We start from the raw sequence: 24,275 nt of genomic DNA on the forward strand, positions 1-24,275 counted from the left end.
GCTTTTCTTATTCCCCTGCTGTTGAAGCAGAGAGCTATGCTGGAAATGCTTGATGTATCAGCCTCTCCCATGCCATGAAGCAGAGAGCCATGCTGGATATGCATCGAAAGCGAAGTATCAGGCACATTTGGTTTGGGGTAGTAACCGCCGTAATAAGCCAGCTACTCCCCGTTTTGTGAGTGCGAACCCTCTTTTCTTCTCCCCTGCCGTTGAAGCAGAGAACTATGCTGTATATGCATGGAAAGTGAAGTATTAGGCTTATTTGGTTTGGGGTAGTAACCGCCGTAACAAGCCAGCTACTCCCCTCTTTGTGATATCAAATCCTTTTTTCCACATTTCCTCTTGCCATTGAAGCTTAGAGCGATGTTGGAGTCACAGTAAGCATCTGTATGTTTATTTAATAAGGGTATTGTCTCCGGGCAGTAGCCATCGTTCTGGTGAGCCACCCACTCTACATTGGCGGTCTCTTGACTTTATGGATCCACAGTGTTTATCCCACGCCCCTTTGAAGTCCCTCACAGTTCTGGTCTTCACCACTTCCTCCGGAAGGGCATTCCAGGCATCCACCACCCTCTCCGTGAAGAAATACTTCCTGACATTGGTTCTGAATCTTCCTCCCTGGAGCTTCAAATCGTGACCCCTGGTTCTGCTGATTTTCTTCCTACGGAAAAGGTTTGTCGTTGTCTTTGGATCATTAAAACCTTTCAAGTATCTGAAAGTCTGTATCATATCACCTCTGCTCCTCCTCTCCTCCAGGGTGTACATATTTAGATTCTTCAATCTCTCCTCGTAAGTCATCCGATGAAGATCCTCCACCTTCCTGGTCGCCCTTCTCTGTACCGCTTCCATCTTGTCTTTGTCTTTTTGAAGATACGGTCTCCAGAACTGAACACAGTACTCCAGGTGAGGCCTCACCAAGGACCTGTACAGGGGAATAATCACTTCCCTTTTCTTACTCGATATTCCTCTCTCTATGCAGCCCAGCATTCTTCTGGCTTTTGCTATCGCCTTGTCGCATTGTTTCGCAGACTTCATATCATTAGATACTATCACCCCAAGGTCCCTCTCCTGCTCCGTGCACATCAGCCTTCCCCCCCCCCCATCGAATACATTTCATTCGGATTTCCACTCCCCATATGCATGACTTTGCATTTCTTTGCATTGAATCTCAGCTGCCATGTCTTCGACCACTCTTCCAGTTTCCTTAGATCCCGTCTCATTCTCTCCACTCCTTCCGGCGTGTCCACTCTGTTGCAGATCTTAGTGTCATCCGCAAAAAGACAAACCTTACCTTCAATCCCGTCCGCAATGTCGCTCACAAAGATATTGAACAGGACCGGTCCCAACACCGATCCTTGCGGTACACCACTTATAACCGCTCTCTCCTCAGAGAAGGTTCCATTTACCTTCACACATTGTCTTCTGTCCGTCAACCAATTTGCAATCCAGGTCACCACATCGGCACTCACTCCCAAGCTTCTTGTTTTATTCACCAGTCTCCTGTGCGGAACCGTATCTGTTTAGGTAACGGCTGTTCAGCATCCACATATACGGCTGTGATAACCTCCTTATTCCAGCAGGCTACTTATTTACATACTTTCTTATTAAGCTCAGAATTATGTATAAAATCCCAACCCCCACCCCCCCAGTATATCTATTTTGTGTGGAGGTGCAAAATTTAGTTATATGCGTACATACTGTAAATGTCCATGCACTCTAGCAATTTTATAACAAGTCATCTACACATATAGGGGCACATTTTCAAAGGGTTACGCGCGTAATCCCCGAAAAGCTGCCCCAAGCTGCCCCTGTGCACGCCGAGCCTATCTTGCATAGGCTCGGCAGCGCGTGCAAGCCCTGGGACGCGCGTATGCCCCCGGGGCTTGCAAAAATGGGCGGTCCGGGGCAGAGGGGTGGCGGCGGTTCGGGGGCAGCGCCGAATCCTCTGGCACAGCGGCCTGTGCTGGGGGATGGCGACCTGCTGCACGCAAGTTACGCCTGCCAGAGGCAGGCGTAACTCAGCAAAATAAGGTGGGGGGAGATTTAGGTAGGGCCGGGGGGTGGGTTAGATAGGGGAAGGGAGGGAAAGGTGCGGGGGGCGGAGGGAATGGAGGAAGGCTGCTCGGCGCACACAAGTTGCACAATTATGCAGCTCCTTGCGCGTGCTGACCCTGGATTTTATAACATGCGCGTGGTAGCGCGCGCATGTTATAAAATCGGGCGTAGATTTGTTCGCGCCGGGTTGCGCAAACAAATCTACGCCCGCGCACAGGTTTAAAGATCTGCCCCATAATGAGAAATTACTACTTACCAGATAATTTCCTTTTCTCTAGTGAAGACAGGTTAATTCATGGCTAGTGGGTTATGCACCTCTACCAGCAGATGGAGCAATGCTGACATCACGGTATACATATCCCTGCTCTGACATCTGCCCTCCAATATTCTCTGCAAAAGTCAACTGTGGACAAACTAACAATACTTGATTATAACCATTAACAGACAACCACTCAAGTAGTCAGTCAGCAGGAAACACTGAGCTAAGACAAAGAGTGTAACATCACTAATCTAGGGACTGAAACTGACATTCACCAGTTATCCTCAGAAATGCAGCCACTCAGGAGGATAATAGAACCACAAACTGGCATCCAAGGGTGGGAAGTATAGATTAAGATGTCTTCACTAGAGAAAGGAAATTATCTGTAAGTAGTAATTTCTCATTTCTCAGATTTCAGACAGGTGAATCCATGACCAGTGGGATGTACCCAAGCTACTCCTGAAGAAGGAGGGAGGCTGCTTGCAGTCCGACCAACACTGCGCACAGAAAGGCGGTGTCTTCCCGGGCCTGCACATCTAGACGGTAATGCCTGGAAAAAGTATATAAGGAGGACCACGTCACCACTTGGGAAATTTCGATGTGAGACAGCAAATGAAGCTCTGTCCATGACTCTCCTGAGCCCTAGTGGCATGAGCCCTAACCTGTTTAGGTAACGGCTGTTCAGCATCCACATATACGGCTGTGATAACCTCCTTATTCCAGCAGGCTACTATAGCCCACAACACCAGCTCACCCTGTTTACCCCCACCATGGAGTACAAACAGCTGGTCAGTCTTCCTAAAAGGTCTAGAAACCTCCAAATACCTCAAGAAATGTCGCTTGACATCCAAGGTCCACAACAGACGATATTTATCCACATCTCTTTCCCTGTCCAGCGTCGGCAGGGAAATCTGATTCAAGTTAAAGTCCAAAACCACTTTTGGCAAAAGAGACAGAACAGTTTGCAGCTGGACAGCTCCCAGAGTCACTTGCAGGAATCCAGCAAGAAAGAGCCTGCAGTTTGTAAATTGTACGCGCAGAGCAAATTGCCACAAGAAAAAACATCTTAAGGTAAGTAACCTCACGGAGAGGCTACACAGTGGTCGAAAGGTGGGACCCGCCTGAAAATTCAGAACCAGATTAGGCACTGGCAACTGTAAGGGAGGACAAAGATGCTTCACCCCCTTCAAGAACCAGGCCACATCCGGATGGGACAAGGGTCCACTTCACCTGACCCCGGAAACAGGCAAGAGCTGCCACCTGTACCTTCTAGGAATTATGGGCTAAGCCCTTAATCAACCCATCCTGCAAGAAGTCCAAAATGAGCGGGGTCTTAACTGAACGAAGATGAAAACCTCGTTCCTGACACAAAGTCTCAAACACTTGCCAAACCTGAACATAGGCTAAGGAAGTGGAGAACTTCTGAGCTCGAAGCAAGGTGGATATCTCAGCATTGGAATATCCATGCTTCAGCAATCGAACCCTTTCAAGGGCCATACTGAAAGACAAAATTGAGTTGGATCTTTGTGAAGAATAGGTCCTGTCATAACATAGAAACATACAGAAACATGGAAATCATGACAGAAAAGGACCGATGATACATGCAGTCTGCCCAGCAAGTGTCCCATGGTTGTATCTGCCGCACCACGCAGGTTACCCCCATGTATCAGTTTTGCTTGATGTGCTTTGCTTAAGGATTTGGCCATATAAGCAATCCTGTGTTTTGTTTTGTTTTTGTTAAACATCTGAGCATCAGTACTCCATACTGTATAAAAAGTCATGGCTCATGTTGGTTGTCCCTGAATCCTAATTTATCTTTCCTTTCAGCTCCCTGTTACGCTGGAGATGGACCCTTGGGCCAAGATGGGGTTGATTCTACCCATAGGAGGGATCCTACGGGTCCCCACCGTCGGTAGGTAGAGAGGGCTGATGATCGGAGGCTAGTTGGCGCTTCACCAATACCAGCCCTTGTTCCTCGCGGGTTGAGCCTTTGGATGCTGGGGCCGGCTGGACTTAGGTGGCCTCCGTCAGTGGTCGTCGATGGGAAGATCGAGGTCAGCCCTAAGGCAGCAACAGGTGTACTTATCAGTCTGCACTAGTCGAGACGGAGTCCCGGAGACCCGGGCGCCAATAGGAACCCAGTCAGACAGGGGGCACCCGAGCAAGAGCAGGCCAAAGCCTGAATAAGCCACGTCCAGGACAAAGACTGAAGAGGCGTCGTTGAGCAAGCTAGGTTCAAGGCTGGTGGCAATCTGGAAGTATTGGCAAGCAAGGCTGAGGTCTGGACGAGGAGAGAATCAATGGAGTAATCAGGCAATGCAGAGGTCTGGGGCTGGAGAGAGGCAACGGAGTAGTCAGGCAATGCAGAGGTCCGGGGCTGGAGAGAGGCAACGGAGTAGTCAGGCAATGCAGAGGTCCGGGGCTGGAGAGAGGCAACGGAGTAGTCAGGCAATGCAGAGGTCTAGGGCTGGAGAGAAGCAACAAAGTAGTCAGGCAATGCAGAGGTCAAACCAGGTCAGCAATCTGAAAGGAAGATGAAGGAACAGGAACACAGGAACGAAGAAACAGGAACGAAGACACTCAGGATCAGGAACCAGGAACAGGCGAAGCAACGAGTTCTCCACTAGCGAGTGGACCTGTTGCAAAGGCAATCTGAGGAAGCGGGGCCCGGGCTTATATACTGGAGCACCGCTGACTTCATCATCCGGGGCCTGCGGCTAGGTTCCCGCTGCGGCCCTACTTAAGGTTTCATTGATCGCGCACCTCTAGGGAGGGGGTGCGGCGCTGGTCGGAACGGAGTCTTTCTGCGGGCCACGCGGAGAGGCCCAATGCGGAGCACCAGGAGCTGAAGCAAAGCCAGAGGCACCAGGGGCGGCCTGAGGACAGAGCCAGCGGCTCATAGCCGTCAGAGACGAGGGACCAGGCACTGGATTAACTTGAGAGAGGTTAGGGGGCCGAGCCATGGGGCTGCTGCGGCTGGCGCACGTAACACTCCCACCCCCTCCTTCGAAGCAGAGAGCAATGCTGCTCTCTGCTTCGAAGCATCAAGACTTATTGGCTAAGAGTAGTAATCCCATGCTTCTATTAAGGGTAGTAACTGCTGCACTGTGCTGATTATCCCCATGCTCATCAGTTCCACAGACTATAAAAGTTGGGGCCCTCGATGGTTGCGGTCTAAATCCAATTTCCCCTTTTTCCCTGTCGTTGAAGCAGAAAGCAATGTTGGAGTTGCATCAAAAGTATAAAGATTTATTTGGTCAAGAGTAGTAACTGCCGCACCAGCAAGTTACCCCATGCACACTTTCTTCGTTTCCTTTAGGACTTGGCCATAGAAGCAATCATGTGCTTTTCCCCTTTTGACTGTGTAACAGTATCCCACACCATGGAAGTCGGGGACCTTGGTTGTCATGTGAATCAAATTCCTCTTATCCCCCTGCCATTTGAGCAGGGAACAATGTTGCAGTTGCATTAAAAGCATCAAAGCATATTGGTTAAGGGTAGTAATCTCCATGCCTTCTGCTAAGGGTAGTAACCACTGTACCAGCAAGTTACCCCCCTGCATGTTTATCTCATTTCTGTCTTCTAGCCTTTAGAGATCCACAATGTTATTCCCATGTCCCTTTGAATTCTTTGACTGTTTTCTTCTTCACCACCTCCTCTGGAAGGGGCATTCCAGGTCTCCACCACCCTCTCTGTGAAGAAATATTTTCTGATGCTGGTTCTGAGTCATCCTCCCTGGAGTTTCATTTTGTGACCCCTAGTTTTATTGTTTTCTTTCTAACAGAAAAGGTTTGTCCATACACCACTGAAACCTTTTAGGTATCTAAAGATCTGTATCATATCTCCACTGCATCTCCTCTCTTCCAGGGTATACATATTCAGATCCTTCAGTCTCTCCTCATAGATCTTCTGATACAGAACCCACACCATTTTCATCATCCTTCTCTGGATTGCCTCCATCCTGTCTCTTTCCTTTTTGAGATCCCTTTGGACTGGTAACCGGAGAGTCTAACAAGAGTCTCTGCAGATCTGCATACCACGGTCTTCTGGGCCAGTTGGGATCCACTAGAAGCACCATCTCCATATGCTTCTCAATCCTCCAAACCAACCTGCCCAACAAGGGCCATGGGGGAAAGACATACAGAAGTTTGCCCCTTAACCACTCCTGCACTAGAGCATCGATGCCCAGAGACTTTGGATCTCACCTGCAACTGAAGAAACGAGAACCTTCATATTGTGTGACATTGCTAGCAAGTCTAGATATGGCCCACTATGAGCTAGAATGCTTCATCCGATAATTCCCATTCTCCTAGATCCAGATGCTGTCTGCTGAGAAAATCAGCTCTCACGTTGTCTTTTCCCACAATGTGGGAAGCAGAGATCTTCTGGAGATGTACTTCTGCCCATACCATGAGCTGGTCTATTTCCTATGACACTTGGTGCCTCTTGGTGCCTCCCTTGCGATTGATATAAGCCACTGTTGTTGCATTGTCTGACATTACTAGGACTGCTTGACCCTGCAAGCGGTGAATGAACCGCAAGCATGCCAACTGAATGACACATGCTTCCAGATGATTGATGCTCCAGAGAGACTCCTCTGCACTCCAGCGCCCCTGAGCCATCAACTCCTGACAGTGAGCTCCCCATCCCTGGAGGCTTGCATCCATCAAGAGCACCAGCCAGTCCGGATCTTGCAAGGAAACTCCCTTCCTTAGATGATCCGCCTGCAACTACCATTTCAGTTGGATGCTGAAGCCATAACAAGTAGTCCTGAGACTGTGATATCCACCAAGCAAGCAATATGCGCTGAAAAGGACGCATATGTGCCCTTGTCTATGGAACCACTTCTAGAGTGGCTGCAATCAAACCAAGTACCTGCAGGTAAGACCATACTGTCCGGCAAACTGCTTCAATCAATAGTTGCATCTGAGACATCAGCTTCTGAATGTGGATCTCCAGCAGAAAAACCCTGTCTTGCTTCCTGTTGAAACAAAAACCGAGATACTCCAGTGTCTGAGTTGGCTGTATATTGCTCTTGACCAAGTTCATCACCCAACTTAGCTCCTGCAGCAAGGAGACCACTTTGCATGAGGCTTGAAGACTCTCTTCCAAGATTTTGGCCTGAATTGGTCAATTGGCTAGGTACAGGTGGCCAAAATGCCATCCTCTCTCAACGCTGCCGCTACCACCACCATGACTTTGGAGAAGGTTCTGGGCACAGTGGCTAAACCGAAAGGCAGCGTTCAAAACCGATAATGTCACCCCAAAATGGCAAACCGCAGAAACTGTTGATGCTCCAGTCAAATGGGAATACGTAGATTCACCTCTGACAAATCCAGAGATGTAAGAAACTCCCCCAACTGTCCTTTAAGTCCAGGATGGGGTGAAAAGAACCCTTTTTCTTAGGCACAAAGAAAAAAATGAAATAACGGCCTGTATTTTCTTGTGACTTGGGCACTGGAATCACAGCCTGCAAGCTCAGGAGTCTCAACAACGTAGTCTCCACTGCCTGCCTCTTTTGCGGGGAGCTGCAGGGAGACTCCATGAAGATATCCCGAGGAATGCTGAGAAACTCCACAGCATAGCCGTCCCTTATCACCTCCAGAACCCAACTGTCTGGCATGATCCTGACCCACCTCCAATAAAAAAGAGATAGGCAACCCCCTATCTCCTGCTCCAGGAGGGGGTTGGGAGGCAATGCCACCCTAGCCTGCACCTCCGTCTGGGCTGCCTGGGCCAAAAGGACTGAGACCTGTTCAAAGGTCTAGCCCTCTGGGTCAAAAACGTTTGAAACCCCTAGCACAGCTTCTTGCGCTGAATGAGCACGGCGCCTTTTTCTTATCCTCTAGCAACCGAGGAATCCGGGACTCACTCTACTTATTGGCCTTTTTTTCTGACTCTCTCCCAAATAAGAGTGAGCATTTGAAAGGCAAATTCGTAAGATTAGACTTTGAAATTTTATTGGTCAACCAATTCCACAACCACAGCTGATGCCTAGCCGCTATCACTGAAACCAGCTCTCTGACAGAAGTATGGACCATGTTGAAGCCCATATCTGCCAAAAAAGCAGCTGCCAGTTCCTTCACTGCCCTGGAATTCAAACCAGTCTCAACCTCCTGAAACAGAAGCAAACAAGCATGAGCCACCAGGGAGCAGTAAGAGGCTATCTGCAAATTCATTGCCACTGCCTCAAAAGCCTGCTTGAGGATAGCCTCAATTCTATCATGAGCATCCTTCTATGCCTCTCCCCATTCTACTGGAATGGTCATGCGCTTGGTAATGGAATACACCAGCGCATACACTTTCGGAAAACGCAACTGCTCTCTTGCCGCAGGATCCAGGGGAGTACAGACCTTCCAAGGCTCATCCCCCTTTAAAATTAGCTTACAGAGCACCCCAGTCAAGATCAATCAACTCTTGAATAGCATCCATAATGGTGAAGAAGCATGATGCTTAATGCAAAGTCATCAAAATGGGATTCTTCTTTGGCTCAGACATGGGATCAGCACTCAGCACTTCTAGCATCTTCAGTGTCTGAGAAATCAGTGCCAGCTACTCATCTTTATGAAAGAAGCACAACATCGTTCTATAAGTTTCCATCCCCAGAGAAATGTCCCTATCCTCCAGGGAGTACAGATTGCCATCCTCCTCAGTGCCATCGCATCCCCATCAATGTGACCCGCAAGAGGCCGAGACACCTTCTGACATTTACCTGTGGCACCAGCCTTGCAGGAGTCCACATCCTGCGACCCTGAGCTTTCAGGTTTGGCCAGCTCTGCCGAACATGCCTGAAGAAAGGACTGCAGCCCTTGAAAAAATTTCACCCAAGAGAAGGCAAAAGGATTCATACCAAAACCAGGGGTCGTCGGTCTGGTGCCCACTGAGTTGCCCTCCCCTGCTGACGAACCAGTTAGGGGAGTCTCAAAACCAGGCAAAAGTCTGACCCATCACCCTCCAGTTCCCTTCCTGTAACCTGCTGGGAAGGGCCGGGCTCAGCAAAATCAGTTGGAGACAATTCGCCCTGTGCCTCCAAGCAGCAAGGTAAGATTAGAGGGGACCCTAGGCAGTGATGTATGAATATGGCAAGCAATACAAATCGCAAGGCACTTAGGCTTCTTTGCTACAGATGCCATGGATAAGGATGTCCAGTGGCAGCACGCTCAATAACAAGCATTCGACAATGAGTCCGTACCTGGCAAGCCCAGACAGAACAGCCAAAATTGGGATGCCCAAGTATGGGACATCTATATATAGATAGATAGATACTCCACTGAACACTTGTACTACAAATGCCCACAATTTGAACCTTCAACTATGTGGTCCAGACGGATGCTCAACCTGGACGCGCAGGCGTGAACCGACATCAAGCACCGCTTTTGTGGGAGACTTGCACAGAAGCAAACGTGCGAACGCCGCCACAGCCTACCACATGCCAGTGATGCCCAAGAACGTGGTCTAACCCAAAGGGCCACTCAACCCACAAAACTACCACGACTCCCCAAGTCTGCCACGGAGGCAGAAACGCATATCGGATCGGCATGCCGAAGATCGAAGACAGAAATAGAAGAGGAATCCCTAAACCTCTCTCTTCTTACTCTCTTAAAAAAAAAACAAAAAACAACTCTTTCCCTGAGCTCAGCCCATCCTGGCCGAGTACAGAGTCGGCCTCCGGCTGCGGAGGGAGAAGGCTAATGCCTTCACTGCCATGCTCGGCTTCCTGCACCCATTAGCCTCTCAACTGATTTTCTCCTAGCAGCTACGTCCATGCCGGAAAACTGGCTACCGGACCAAAGCACTCGACTGAGGGAGGGATCACCAGATATCATCTCAGGAGAACTCGACTGAGGGAAGGACCACAAAGTATCACCTCAGGAGAAGAAATGTGTGATCAATCCTTCTCCTTTTTCTTTTTTTTTTTATAAAACAAGCAATCCCCAGTAGGGAGATGCACATCCACCATCTGTGGAGATGGAAAGTACTGGCAGGCTGATGTCAGAGCAGGGGTATATATATCCCGTGACGTTAGCTTTGCTCCACTTACATCTGCTCGTAAAAATGTATAGCCCATGGGTCTTGGATTAACTTGTCTGAATGCTGAGAAAACCTGTATTTTATGCACAAAAATTGCCTGCCATATATGCAAGTAAACTATGTGGAGTCTATATGCATGTAAGTTTTATCCATAGTAAGTGGAGACATTCTTGGGGGCAGGGATTTGTACTTTGGGACATATTTTTCACTGTAAAAACTAATCATGCAAATTAGCATGTGTAAATGTCTGCAGGTAACTTTTCAGGAGTAATTTTCAAAGTAGCTGTGTTAGTCTGTAGCAGCCAAAACTGACAGGCTTGAGGCATAAGCTTTTGAGGACAGGAATCTACTTCGTCAGATGCAGGACAGTGATACAATTTATTATTTTTCGTATACCTTTAGTAGCCATTTTATATGCCTCTTATTTGTTTTTAATTTATGGGAGAACTTTAATTTTAAAACACTGCCATAAACAATCTTCTAAGGCAGCTCAGTCTGTTGGCCTCTATTATGTAATAATAACCTTTCCTTTGTCCTATACATGTAAGAGTTGCCTTTTGTTCTGGGTATTTTGTCCTGTCTGAAAACAATGAACTGAGTACGTTGTGGAAAAACTTTACAGCTTCAAAAAAGTACAGTCTAGCAAACTGTCCATACATTCCTGGAACAATAGCCTTTATTTACTGTGCATTAGACGTTATTTCCTGTGTATATTATGGAGGGAATTTTCAAAAGAGTTACACGTTTAAATGTAATTACTACTGTAGCAATTTTCAAAAGCCATTTACTCACATAAAGTGCACTTACTCGAGTAAATCCTATGGATGATTAAATGGCATTTAGTGTAGGAATTTCCAAAAGTTCACTTACATGAGCAAATTGCATTTACTCATGTAAAACCCATTTTTAAGCACGTAAATGCTTATGAAAATCAGACCCTGTATAAACACAGGATAAAGTAAATAGAAATACAGTACAGCAAATGGCTATGAATAAAATATTGCATTTAATTATTTAAAATATTTATGTGCTACTTCTTCCAGAATAAACATTTTGTCCAGGGCAGATACTGAAAACAATGAGACTGATTTATAAAATGTTACCACCAGAAGATGAGCAAAAACCTTGTTCAGTCAGTTATTAAAAATGTTTTTTGATTATCTTTTGGTGAATTTTTAGTATTACTGAATACAAAAGCTGGCATAAAGTTTTCATCTTTCCCACATAGTTCTATAATGGGTCTTCAAATCAGACTTGCAAACAGCCCCAGATATTTTGTTGCTGGGCTTCTCCTGAGCAGAGACTGAGAGCTACCTGTACTGCAGGAGCAACAGGACTAAGCTACATTTCCCCAAAATACTGTAAATTAATCAGACATTTGTATTTTCCTATTTGATAGTCCATTCTGCATTTTGCACCTCAGTCCCCAACAAAAGAAAAAGCATTATGCAAAATCATCAAGCCTTTAGAGGTATCACAGAGTTTACGTACACTTCTCTTGTGTGCCATAACTAAATATTGTATTCTATGAAAACAAACTTACAGAGAACTTCAGTCCTGTAGTGTCCAGTATCCATGTCGTCACCAATCCAAATGGGACAGAAATAACAAGATATACAAGTGATAACCAGTTAACTTGAACTAGAGAACTCTGAAAGTAGTTTGCCGTCTCGTCAGCCACTGGAGCAAAACTCAACCATAACTGTAAAATAAACACAATCCAAAAAGTTATAATTTAAGTGTGTTCCTTCAGAAGACAAATTCTGAAATGAGGTTAACTTGCTTAAACTGAATAGAGATTTGAACAGATGCAGTCTAAAAAATAAAAGAAAAATGTGTTTCAAACTATTTCCTTAGGAAAAAAAGGAAAATATTTCATATCCTATATAATAAAACACAGTTTCCATCCGTCTGTCACACTCCCATAAATGGAGTGTGGAGATCACATGATATAGTGAGCAGAAAAGATATTAGGACTCCCATTTTTTATATTTTCACTCAGTTTGTCTTAATGTTTTATTAAGCTAAATCATATTTGTGGATATTAATATTTTATGGACAAAACTGACATGAAATCCAATAACCACATATTATTATTATCAAATTTATTAACTACCCATCTCTCTAGGCTGCAGAGCAGTGTAGAACATACAAATACTACAAAGTTTGATAAAACACAAACCACAGGGCAGCAAAATGAAAATAATTAAAATCAAAAGGCCTGCGCAATGCAGTAGAGACTGCTTTGTAGTAATCAACTCTTCTTGTTGGTTCATTTCATTGATTCAAATAATAGAAATTCATCAGTCATATCTAATTTGCAGTTAATTCTTCTGGGGCGGATTTTAAAAGGGTTATGCGAATAACCCTTAAAAAAAACCCCTGCGCGTGCCGAGCCTATTTTGCATAGGCTCGGCGGCGCGTGCAAGCCCCGGGACGCGCGGATGTCCTGGGACTTGCAAAAATGGGCGGGGCGTGACAGCGGTCTGGGGGCATGGCCGAGGGACCCAACACAGCGGCCTGTGTCGGGGCCTGCCGCACTGGCAGATAGCCGGCAGGTGTAACTCAACAAAATAAGGTGGGGGGGATTTAGGTAGGGCTGGGGGGTGGGTTAGAAAGGGGAAGGGAGGGAAAGGTGGGGGGGGGGGAAACAAAAAAAAAGTTCCCTCCAAGGCCACTCCGATTTCAGAGTGGCCTTGGAGGGAACGGGGGAAGCCATCAGGCCTCCCCTAGGGCTTGGCACGCGCAAGGTGCACATGTGTGCACCCCCTTCTGCGCGCCGACCCTGGATTTTATAACATGCGCGCGGCAGCACGTGCATGTTATAAAATCAGGTGTACAATTGTGTGCGCCAGGTAGCGCACACAAATGTACCCCCCATGCGTAATTTAAAAATCTGCCCCTCTGTGTAAGTAAAAGCATCCTCCAAAACCCACCCCACCCCCAAAGCTGCCCCAAGTTAAAAATGTACCCTCTTACAGTGGTACCGTTTATATATAGCATGTCGCGTTGACTTTATAGAGTGTGTGTGTCTCTTTCTCTGTGATACCAGCTGCAGCTGCAGGTGTACGTTATAAACAAATAATGTGCCGTGTATTTTGACAGCAAAGAATCAGCTCACACAGACACAGCAGAGTCTATTCATGAGGTATCCAATGCAGTTACAGCCAAGGTTTTCATCAAATTTTATAAAACAAATTCCTCCATGGCAGCAGTGGATTTAAAACTATCAGTCTTCAAGGAAATTCACCTGAAATAGAAGCACGGACCTCTGAAATGGAATCAAACATGTAGGTACTGGAGGATAAAGGTGCCAAGTAGCAAAGCAGCTGAGGAGAAATCAGATTTAGAGAACAGAAGTTGCCATATTAATATAAAAGTTCTTGGAATTTACTATAAATATTCAGGAATCTAAACTCCATATATTGTACAAGACCAGGCTGGTGACAGAGCTGACCATGCCGTTTGATTATACAGGATAGTGTTGCGCTTGGAGGTGGACCCTTGTTCTGGAGCAGTATAGGGCGACTCCCTGGTTGGACCCAGGAAGCACCTGCCACCAGGAGGCGGAGCACAGGTTGAGACAGTGGCTAGCTGGAGCTTCACCACTAGAAGCCCGTGATCACCCCGGGGGGAGCCCTTGGGGACCCGGGCCGCTTGGACTTAGGTGGGCCTCGCAGGGTCTCCCAGAAAGGAAGTTCAAAGGTGTGCCCACCAGGATCAAGGGTGCGCGGTCGATGTCTGGACAGGAGGCCTGAGGAATCATAGAAGGCCAGAACAGTGTCTGCGATGACAAGGCTAGGAGCAGGGCCAGAATCAAATGGCATGGTCAGTAGTAGCAGAGGTCAAATTCCAAAGATCAATCCAAGAGTAGTCAATGAAAGCAGGGGTCAGGTTCAGAGGTCAGACTGGTCAAGGAGGCAGGCAGAGGTCAGTATCCGGACAGCGATCAGCATGGTCAAGAGCAGGCAGAGGTCAGTACCAGAGAGACAGTCCAACAGGTACTACCTGGGGATATGCAGGAACAGACAGACGATGGAACAGAAGGACGCTGGAACAGGACTGGAACTGGCGATGAGACACGGAGGCAAACTAGTACACACACACGGTGTCGATCCGATTGCCAAGGCAAGGAAGTGTAGGCAGGGACTTCCTCTTGTACTGCGTTCAATCAGGTGGTGCCACGGAGCTTGGACCCGCCCCATGCCCTATAAGGGACCGGGCGGTCTACGCACACCTAGGGGCGGGGCTGACATCATGGAGGACACTAAGTCCCGCCGTGAGGCCTGGCGTGCTGAGGAAGGCCTGGCGACTGCCGCTACCGAGGCCTGGAGGAGCTTGCAGCTGCTGCTGGAGAGGCCAACCTGGGACCTGCAGAGGAGTTGGAGAGGTGAGCAGGCCCGTGCGCGGGCCGAGCACGGACGGGGCGTGCAACAGATAGGAGTTAAAAGGCAAGGTAGGTGATCAGCCACAGCCCATATCAGAGGTCTTGAACTTCACTGATAAAATTATTAGACTATTGCCAAATGTTTGCATTGCATCATGATGACAACAATTTTTAATGACTTTTCAGTGAAAGCTGCTAAGCAGAAAGAAATGGACCTAGTATGTGCGGCTTTGAATCAGAAAAAATGCAGTTTATCTTATTATTTCCCGAGAAGTTTCAAATTTTGGTGGATAGCCAACAGCATATATTTTGGTCAGCCTCAGAAAGCAAAGCTGTTGTGGATGCTCAAGATGGTTGATCAAGGCAGATCTACATTAAGAAGTGTTGTGTGGCACATCAGCCTCCATGCAGCAGTCAATGCTAACACAGAGAGGTCTCATGGCCAAAAGAAGAGCTGGGAAGTACTGAAAGCTCCAACCAGTTTCTCTGCTGAATTGTAAAACAAAGAAAGAGAGGGGGGCCAGTTCCCTCTATATACACTTCATGAGCAGGATAAGGGAGAAGTCAGTGTGGTGCAGGCAGTTGGTTAGTTACATTAGCTGCCGCATGTGGCTGCCAGAGCTCCTTCAAGGCTGTTACTCTCAATAGAGTCACATCCAGTGCTCAGTGCACACTCTCCCCATCTCACTCAGCCTAGAGATAGGACAGAGGCTGGAAGGAGGCTCAGGGAAAGATGAGACCAATGTAATAAGAACCACAGTGAAATCAGCATTATCTTTCGGTGTGCATTTTTTATTTTAACACGCGTGGCAAAAGCAGGCGCCTCTGCGGGTTGTAATAAGAGGATGGCATGCAAATGAGATATGTGCAGAAAATCCGCACAAAACAATTATCCATGCAGATATGCTGTAGGCCCTATGCAATAAACGGCGCATAAACCCACATTAATGTGGTGACCTGTGACTGATTCTTTCATAAGACAGTAGTGAGATAGTGCTCCGGGAGTGGGGCTGAAGGTGGGTAGAGCAATGTCTAACCCCTTCATGATCTGTCACTGACCACATGAGAGCTATAATGGCAGATGCTGGTGAGCAGGGGAAATGCAGCAGAGATTTGGAAGAAGCTACAAAAGCATTTAGCCTTTCTGACATGTGCCTGTTCCCTCTCCCACCTCTCTTCTGTCTTCTGCGCTTCATTTTTCAACCTCCAGTCAGGCGCTTACACTTAACTCTTGCCCTGACACAGGCACTAAAACACCCATTTAAAAAACACATTAACAGCACCGCTCTCTGCATTGCCTATGAATAGTTAATTACCTCCTTTGCATGGCATTAGCATGAATTCATGCTAAAACCACCACAGCTTTTTGAATGGATTTGTGCATACATTTTGTCCGCACTGTGTTATTGCATACATGCGTAAGATTAGCACAAAACAACATGTGAAATACCATGTGCAAAAACCCACAGCTTATTACATCAGCCCCACTGTATGCAATGTATATGCAGCACAAAGCAGGGCCCAGCTATCTGCGCCCTGCATGTTGCCCATTAATTGCTACACTCCAGGACTTATGCTGTAGCTAGGAAGAGAAGGCATGCATGATTTCATGTGTTTTACATAAGAACATGCCATACTGGATCAGTCCAAGGGTCCATCAAGCCCAGCATCCTGTTTCTAACAGTGGCCAATCCAACCTAAAAGTACCCAAACACTAAGTAGATCCCATGCTACGGATGCCTGATGCTAGTAATAGCTGTGCCTATTTTCTAAGTCAACTTGATTAATAGCAGGTAATGGACTTCTCCTCCAAGAACCTAGCCAAACCTTTTTTAAACCCAGCTACACTAACTGCACTAACCACAACCCTGGCAACAAATTTCAAAGTTTAACTGTGAGTTGAGTGAAAAAGAACTTTCTCCGATTAGTTTTAAATGTGCTACATACTAACTTCATGGATTGCTCGCTAGTCCTTCCATAATCCAAAAGAGTAAATAACCAATTCACATTTACCCGTTCTAGACCCTCATGATTTTAAACACCTCTATCTGTCTCTTCTCCAAGCTGAACAGTCCTAACCTCTTTAGTCTTTCCTCATAGGGGAGCTGTTCCATCCCCTTTATCATTTTGGTCGCCCTTCTCCATCCATTGAGATGCGGCGACCAAAATTGTACACAGTATTCCATGGAGCGATAGAGAGGCATTATGACATTTTCCACTTTATTCATCATTCCCTTCCTAATAATTCCTAACATTCTGTTTGCTTTTTTGACTGCTGCAGCACACTGAGCCGACGATTTCAATGTATTATCCATTATGACACCAGATCTCTTTCCTGGGTGGTAGCTCCTAATATGGAACCTAACATCGTGTAACTATAGCATGGGTTACTTTTCCCTATATGCATCACTTTGCATTTATCAGCATTAAATTTCATCTTCCATTTGGATGCCCAACTTTCCAGTCTCACAAGGTCCTCCTGCAAGTTATCACAATCTGCTTGCGATTTAACTACTCTGAACAATTTTGTATCATCTGCAAATTTGATTACCTCACTCGTCATATTTCTTTCCAGATCATTTATAAATATATTGAAAAGTAAGGGTCCCAATACAGATCCCTGAGGCACTCCACTGCCCACTCCCTTCCACTGAGAAAATTGTTCATTTAATCCTACTCTCTCTTTCCTGTCTTTTAACCAACTTGTAATCCACGAAAGGACATTGCCACCTATCCCATGATTTTTTACTTTTCCTAGAAGCCTCTCATGAGGAACTGTTGTGGTTTCGAGGAGTTTGAGTGGATTCTTGGGTACTGTGGGAGATGACCACGCCCATGGGAAGAAGCCCAGTGGGCAGCCACAGTACTGGGCTAGACTCAGGATGCACAAACACAGAGTTTTATCTTTTATTGTACAGCTGGTGTATACCACCAGAGGTGGCAGTAGTGAGTTGATCCAGTGGTAGCAGTCCAGGGACCCTCAGCAGAGGGAACCCGTTTCACCAAGATAGTATAGGGATATCCAGGTGTAGGTTTCCCAGCACGGCAGAGCTGTAGATGAGGCAGACTGAGAATAGATTACTCACTAGATGGTAGCTGTAAGGTTGATGATTCCACCAGGCAGAAGTAGATGGTATCAGGCACCGATGCAGGGAGAGCAGGCCCTCGAGGAGCGAGTACCTGATCCCAGCAAGGCACCTGAAAAAAAGCAGGGGGCCCCCAAGGAACGGGTACCCAGGTTAGAGAATACCCCGAAGGGCAGAGAGGGCTTCCAGCGGCAGCAAGGAGGCGGCAGAGTAGCTTAGACCGGACGAGTCCAATCCTTGCTAACGCAACCAGGTAGCAAACAAGTGTAGGCTAAATACCCGGATGGCATGATGTCACTCGAGGGGGACGCCCCCGAGGTTTCCGCCATGACGTGGATAAAGATGTGGGTGGCGAGCGCACGTGCACCCTAGGAAGCCCTTAGGAGAAACATGGCATGAGGCTTTGCCATAGCCGTTCCGGGGACGCTGGGGAATGTGGCTTGCAGACGCGGCGGTATCCATCTTCACAAGGCTAGCGGGGAGAGCAGAGAAAAAGGTGAGGCACAAGGGTCGAAGCCGTCTGAGACCAACGGATGCAACAGGAACTTTGTCGACTGTCTTCTGAAAATCCAAATACACTACATCTACCGGTTCACTTTTATCTACATTTATTTAGAAGCTTTTATATACCGATGAACGTTGGGAACATCTCATCGGTTCATAATGAACGAAATGCAGCTAAAAGAGCTTTACAGTGAAACAGAGAACAATGTGCATATCAATTAAGTAACAATGAACAAAGAAACATAACATATAAGTATAAATGAATACAGGTGAAATGAAAGAAAAGAAAGACTGAACGATTTCTAAATAATATGGCATAATGTATAACTAATTACAAGAAGTATGTCATAGAAGTTAGTGGAGAAAAGGATTCAGCGGGGGGAAGAGAGTTGTTAGGAGTATACTTGTCTGAAGAGGCAGGTTTTTCAGGTTCTGCTTAAATTTTTTTGGGCATGATTCCTGACATAAGGAGGATGGGAGTTTGTTCCATAGGGCGGGTCCTGCCAAGGATAGTGTCCGAGCCTTAGTGGAGCTGAGCTTAGACTGTTTGGGTGAAGGTATAAGTAGTGTTGCTCTGTGTTGCTGTCTTGTAGGTCTAATTGTGTTGTGAAAAGTGAAGTGTTCATTGAACCAGTGCATATTTTGGTTGTGGAGGGTTTTGTGGATGAGGGTGAGAGATTTGTATGTTATTCTTTCAGTGACTGGTAACCAATGACGGTGTTTTAGTACAGGGGTGATGTGGTCGCTTTTGTGGGTGTTAATGAGGATCCGTGCAGCAGCATTTTGTAGTAATTGAAGCGGTTGCAGTGTGCTTTTGAGTAAGCCTAGGAGCAAGGCGTTGCAATAGTCAATTTTAGATAAAATGAAGGCTTGTAGAATGGTGCAAAAGTCACTGAGGTGTAAAAGGGGTTTAATTTTTTTGAGGGAGTGAAGTTTGAAATAACAGGCTTTGAGAGTGTTATTAATAAAGTTTTTGAAGGTAAAATGGTTGTCGATAGTGATGCCAAGGCTGCGCACATGTTGGTTGAAGGCAGTGGAGGATTGGGAATGTTGCCTGACTGAAGGGAAGGGAAATGTTTTGTGGTGCAGTATATAGTAGCTCTGTTTTGGCAGTGTTGAGTGCAAGGAAGTTGCTTGTCAGGAGTGAGTTAATGAGCGACAGGGTGGAGTTCCAGGTCTCCATGGCTTTATGAAGTGTGTCATTTACAGGTATAAGGATTTGCACATCATCAGCATAAATGAAGTGCGGGAGGCCTAGTTTAGATAGGAGGTTGAACAATGTGGAGGAGAGGGAGGAACCTTGAGGCACACCTTGTGCGAGGGGGATAGGTTTGGAAGTACAATTGCCTATTTGGACAATGTATTGTCTGTCCTGCAGGTAGGATCTACATGTTTGTTAACTCCTTCAAAAAAGTGAAGCAGATTTGTGAGGCAAAACTTGCCTTGGGTAAAGCCATGCTGACTTTGTTCCATTAACCATGTCTTTCTATATGCAAAAATGGGAGTGCGCTGATACTAAGGGGTAGATTTTCAAAAAGGGCGCACTCGCGTACTTTTGTGGGCGCATCAGGCGCAAACAAAAGTACGCTGGATTTTAGTAGATACGCGCGTAGCCGCGCGTATCTGCTAAAATCCTGGATCGGAGTGCGCAAGGCTACCGATTTCGTGTAGCCGGCATGCGCCAAGCCGCGCAGCCTACCTCCATTCCCTCCGAGGCCGCTCCGAAATCGGAGCGGCCTCGGAGGGAATTCGCTAACGCCCTCCCCTCACCTCACCTTCCCCTCCCTTCCTCTACCTAACCCACCCCCCTGGCCCTGTCTAAACCCCCCCACCTACCTTTGTTGGGGGATTTACGCCTCCCAGAGGGAGAAGTAAATCCCCGTGCGCCAGCGGGCCGCTGGTGCGCCTAGACGCAACCCGGGGGCGGTTCCGGAGGGCGCGGCCACGCCCCCGGACCGCCCTGGGCCAAAACCACGCCCCTGGGCCCGCCCCCGAAACGCCGCATCCCGCCCCAAAAACGGCGCGCCGCTCGGCCCCGCCCCCGACACACCCCCGACATGCCCCCCTCGGAAAACCCCGGGACTTACGCGAGTCCCAGGGCTCTGCGCGCACCGGCAGGCCTATGTAAAATAGGCACACCGGCGCGCAAGGCCCTGCTCGCGTAAATCCGGGCGGATTTACGCAAGCAGGGCTCTTAAAATCCATCCCTAAGAGTATAGAAACAGATTATGTGAGTGGTGACCCAGGGCCACAAAAAGGGTACTGCAGAAATTTTGAATGACTAGGGAACTGTGGGGGGTTTGGGGGTGTGCTATATTGTAGTTAGATATATTATTGAATAAGAGAGCTAAGGTCAGGATTCTTATGGAAGACATCTGGAAATATTATGGATCGTGCTTAGGAGCACTGATCAGAAATCTCTACTCATTTGGTAGAAGAACAAATACAAATAGATGTTGGTTAATAAAATAGTGACCTGGAATATAGCATGTATTAGATCTCCTATAAAAAGAAAAAAAAATGAACAGCTCTGAGTAAACAAAGAATGGCAATCGATTTATTTCAGGAAACACACCTGAACAATTTGTAACACAGTAACACAGTAAACAGTAAAAAAGGGAATGAGCAGGTCACAGTTACTCTACCTCTTCTGTAATAGGCAGAAAAGCAGGAATGGTAATTCTTATTCATACATCAGCTGCTATTGCTGAGGAAAGGGTCATTAGAGAGACAGAAGGCAGATATTTGATAATAATAGGTGACATATTTTCAGCAAAGATAGCTTTTTGCTCAGCAGATGCCCCAAATGGTTATAGCTACTTGCTGTTTTCATCCATTGTTGATCCATTAATTGGAATGGATAATATTCTTCTGATGGCTGGGAGGGATCTGAATTGTGTGGCTGACCCTAATATGGGCAAGTCTTCTGCACATGCAGCTTTTAAATTGAATGCTTAAAAAAGGTTTTACCTTCTTATGTAAAACTTTTTTTTTTTTTTTTTTTTTTTTTTTTTAACATAAGCATGGTGAGTGTTGCATCCTAGAGAAAGAGAATATACCCATGTATCAAGGGACCATCTGGTATAAAGGATATCCTGGATTTAGAGTGCAGAATTTGTACCCCACTCCAGACTTCTGACAGACGTTTCACTTTAGCACATTGCTTGAGGGTTTGAACTGGTGGCACAAGCTGCTGATGTCAGCAATCAGCGCCATGCTAGAAGAAGCCGTGAGAGCAAAGCTCACTTCTCCCGCTGTGATCTGCTACTCAAGGGCTGCAGGCCAGAGTGGAGCTCCCTGCAGGAACAGAGAGACTCAAGTCGGAGGTAAGAAGAGCAGTGGGAGCATTGCTGATTTGCTCCTGCTGCTGAAGCAGGTTAAGCTAGTGAAAATGTCAGCATTTGTTTTAGTATAGCAGATATTTTGGTGAATATTGGGTTACAGCCTTGGTGTTGGAACCAATCCCCTATGTATAAAATTGTTTCCTAGGGGAAAACTGATTTTCAGGAATCAATTGTTTCATTTCATTTATTAAAATTTATTGATCGCATAACAGAGGCTAAGCGATGTACATAAAAACACTTATATAAAATGAAATACATTATACAAAAGTAAAACGTAACTTGTCAAAATATTCACAAACATCAAAAAAGATTACATAAACAAGAGTTTTATATGCAGTATTCACTAAAGTACAGTTATGCTGTTACATAATTAACCAAAAGCTTGCCTCAAGAGGACATTTCTTGGAGATCATTTAAATGTTTAGTTCATTGACTTAACCTTAATTCAATTGGGAGAGTGTTCCAAAGAACAGGTGCTGCAACAGAAAAGGCAGATTCCCTTGTGGTTGAAAGTCAGGCAAGTTTAACAGAAGGCACATCAAGCATTCCTCTTTGGGAATAACACAATTGATGTGAAGGCTGATATATTTTATGGAGTACATTAGCCTATGGACATGTTCAAATTAATGAATTTTAAATACTGTCGTACTGACTTTCGGGCCGATACAGTAAAAATCACGGGACAGCAGGCGAGCGCCTGCTCTCCTGGTGCGCGCACAGGCCACTCTCCTGTGCGCGCGATTCAGTAACTTAATTTATTTAAATTAGGGCCCGCGGTAAAAAGAGGGGCTAGGGACACTGGCACGTCCCTAGCCCCTCTTTTTGGACAGGAGCGGCGGCTGTCAGCGAGTTTGACAGCCGACGCTCAATTTTGCCGGTGTCGGTTCTCAAACCCGCTGACAGCCACGGGTTCGGAAACCGGACGCTGGCAAAATTGAGCATCCGGTTTTCGAGCCGAGGGCTGCTTTTAAATTTTTATTTTTTTTTATTTTTTACTTTTTTTAACTTTTGGGACCTCCAACTTAATATCGCCATGATATTAAGTCGGAGGGTGCACAGAAAAACAGTTTTTACTGCTTTTCTGTGCACTTCCCTGGCGCCGGCAGAAATTAACGCCTACCTTTGGGTAGGCGCTAATTTCTTAAAGTAAAATGTGCGGATTGGCTGCACATTTTACTTACTGTATCGCGCGGGAATGACTAATAGGGCCATCAACATGCATTTGCATGTTGCGGGCGCTATTAGTCTTGGGGGGGTTGGACGCGCATTTTCGACGAGCTATTACCCCTTACTGCACTGTACTGTATCGGCCTGTTTATAAGCAATCCACTGCTCTATTGGGAGCCACTGTAATTCTGCAAATGCTGGAGTAATGTGTTGTCGAGATTAGACCCCAAGATCAATCATGCAGTATCATTTATCAAAAGTTACAAAGGATGAAGAGAGCTGTGTGGCAATCCTAAATAAAGCAATTGCAATAATCAATTATAGGAAAAATAGATGCCTGCATGACAGTACGGAAATCTTATTGTAGCAAGCGCTTCAAGCCTGCAATTACCAAAGTGGCTTTGATTTAAGGGTGAAACGAGAGAGGAGAATCGATCCATACTCCCAGATTTTTGATCGGTTCACATATGGTGAAGGACAAATACTCAAAAGAAATAAAAGTATGTGGGTTCAAGAGAGTTGTCCTACTAATCAACAAAAATTCGATTTTCACCATGTTAAGGGATAACTTATTGTGATGTAACCATTGTTGGATAGCAGTCATACAAATTTGCAGGTGCTCCATTGTAACATTCCAAGTTGAATATAGATAAATGAAAAACTGGAGACCATCGATATATATTTTATAACCATCACAGATGCTCATAAGTAATTTGGTAATAGAATCTAGATAAATATTGAATAATACCACCAATAACAAGGAGCCTTGAAGAACACCTGTATTCATTAAGGATCACTGCAAGTAGTCATTCTTGTTGTGCGTGATTGCTTAAATAGGAGATAATCCAGTCTAACTCCTTGCCTCAAATGCCAAATTCCTGTAAACAGTATCGGAGTATGTCGTCATCCATGGTGTCAAAGGCGGAAGAAATGTCAAGAGACCACAAGAAGATACTGACAACTGCTATCTAAACCTCTTCTAAATGTATCAGTTAAGGAGAGAAGTAACAGATCTGTACAAGTGTCTGAAGCCAACCTGATAAGGATCAAGCACCTCTTTTTCTTCTATAAAGTCAGCGAGCTGTTGCAGAACTGCACTCTGACCCTCAATACAAATGGCAGAGAAGAAATAGGGCTATAGCTACTTGGATATGAAGTATATAGACCTGACTTTTTAAAAAGAGGCTTGACAACCATTTTTTTTAGGCTATTGGTAAGATAGCCTGTCTCAAGTGATAGATTAACAATGGAAGTCAAGATGGGAGAGACTATCGCCTTGGCAACTTTAAACAAAGCCACTGAGCAGTTATTCTCTACACAGTGCACATTATTTATAGCGGAGATAATATTCCTGTCCTCAACTTGAGAAATATGTGAAAATGTCATCCAACTGGAGTCAAAAAGTCAGGAGTCATTGAGTACCAATGTGGAACATTAGAAAA

The 24,275-nt window shown here is 46.0% G+C and overlaps 1 protein-coding gene across 1 annotated transcript in view; it reads right to left on the reverse strand.

The window, feature by feature from the left end:
• SLC49A3 (solute carrier family 49 member 3) overlaps positions 1-24,275 on the reverse strand; it is a 179,431-nt gene that overhangs the window by 137,855 nt on the left and 17,301 nt on the right. Inside the window, exon 3 of the mRNA XM_029602747.1 lies at positions 11,889-12,047. Within this exon, the coding sequence (XP_029458607.1) occupies positions 11,889-12,047 (159 nt within the window). The remainder of the gene's footprint in view (positions 1-11,888; positions 12,048-24,275) is intronic.

The sequence above is a fragment of the Rhinatrema bivittatum genome, chromosome 1 (assembly GCF_901001135.1).
Source record: "Rhinatrema bivittatum chromosome 1, aRhiBiv1.1, whole genome shotgun sequence".
NCBI classification, from domain to species: domain Eukaryota; kingdom Metazoa; phylum Chordata; class Amphibia; order Gymnophiona; family Rhinatrematidae; genus Rhinatrema; species Rhinatrema bivittatum.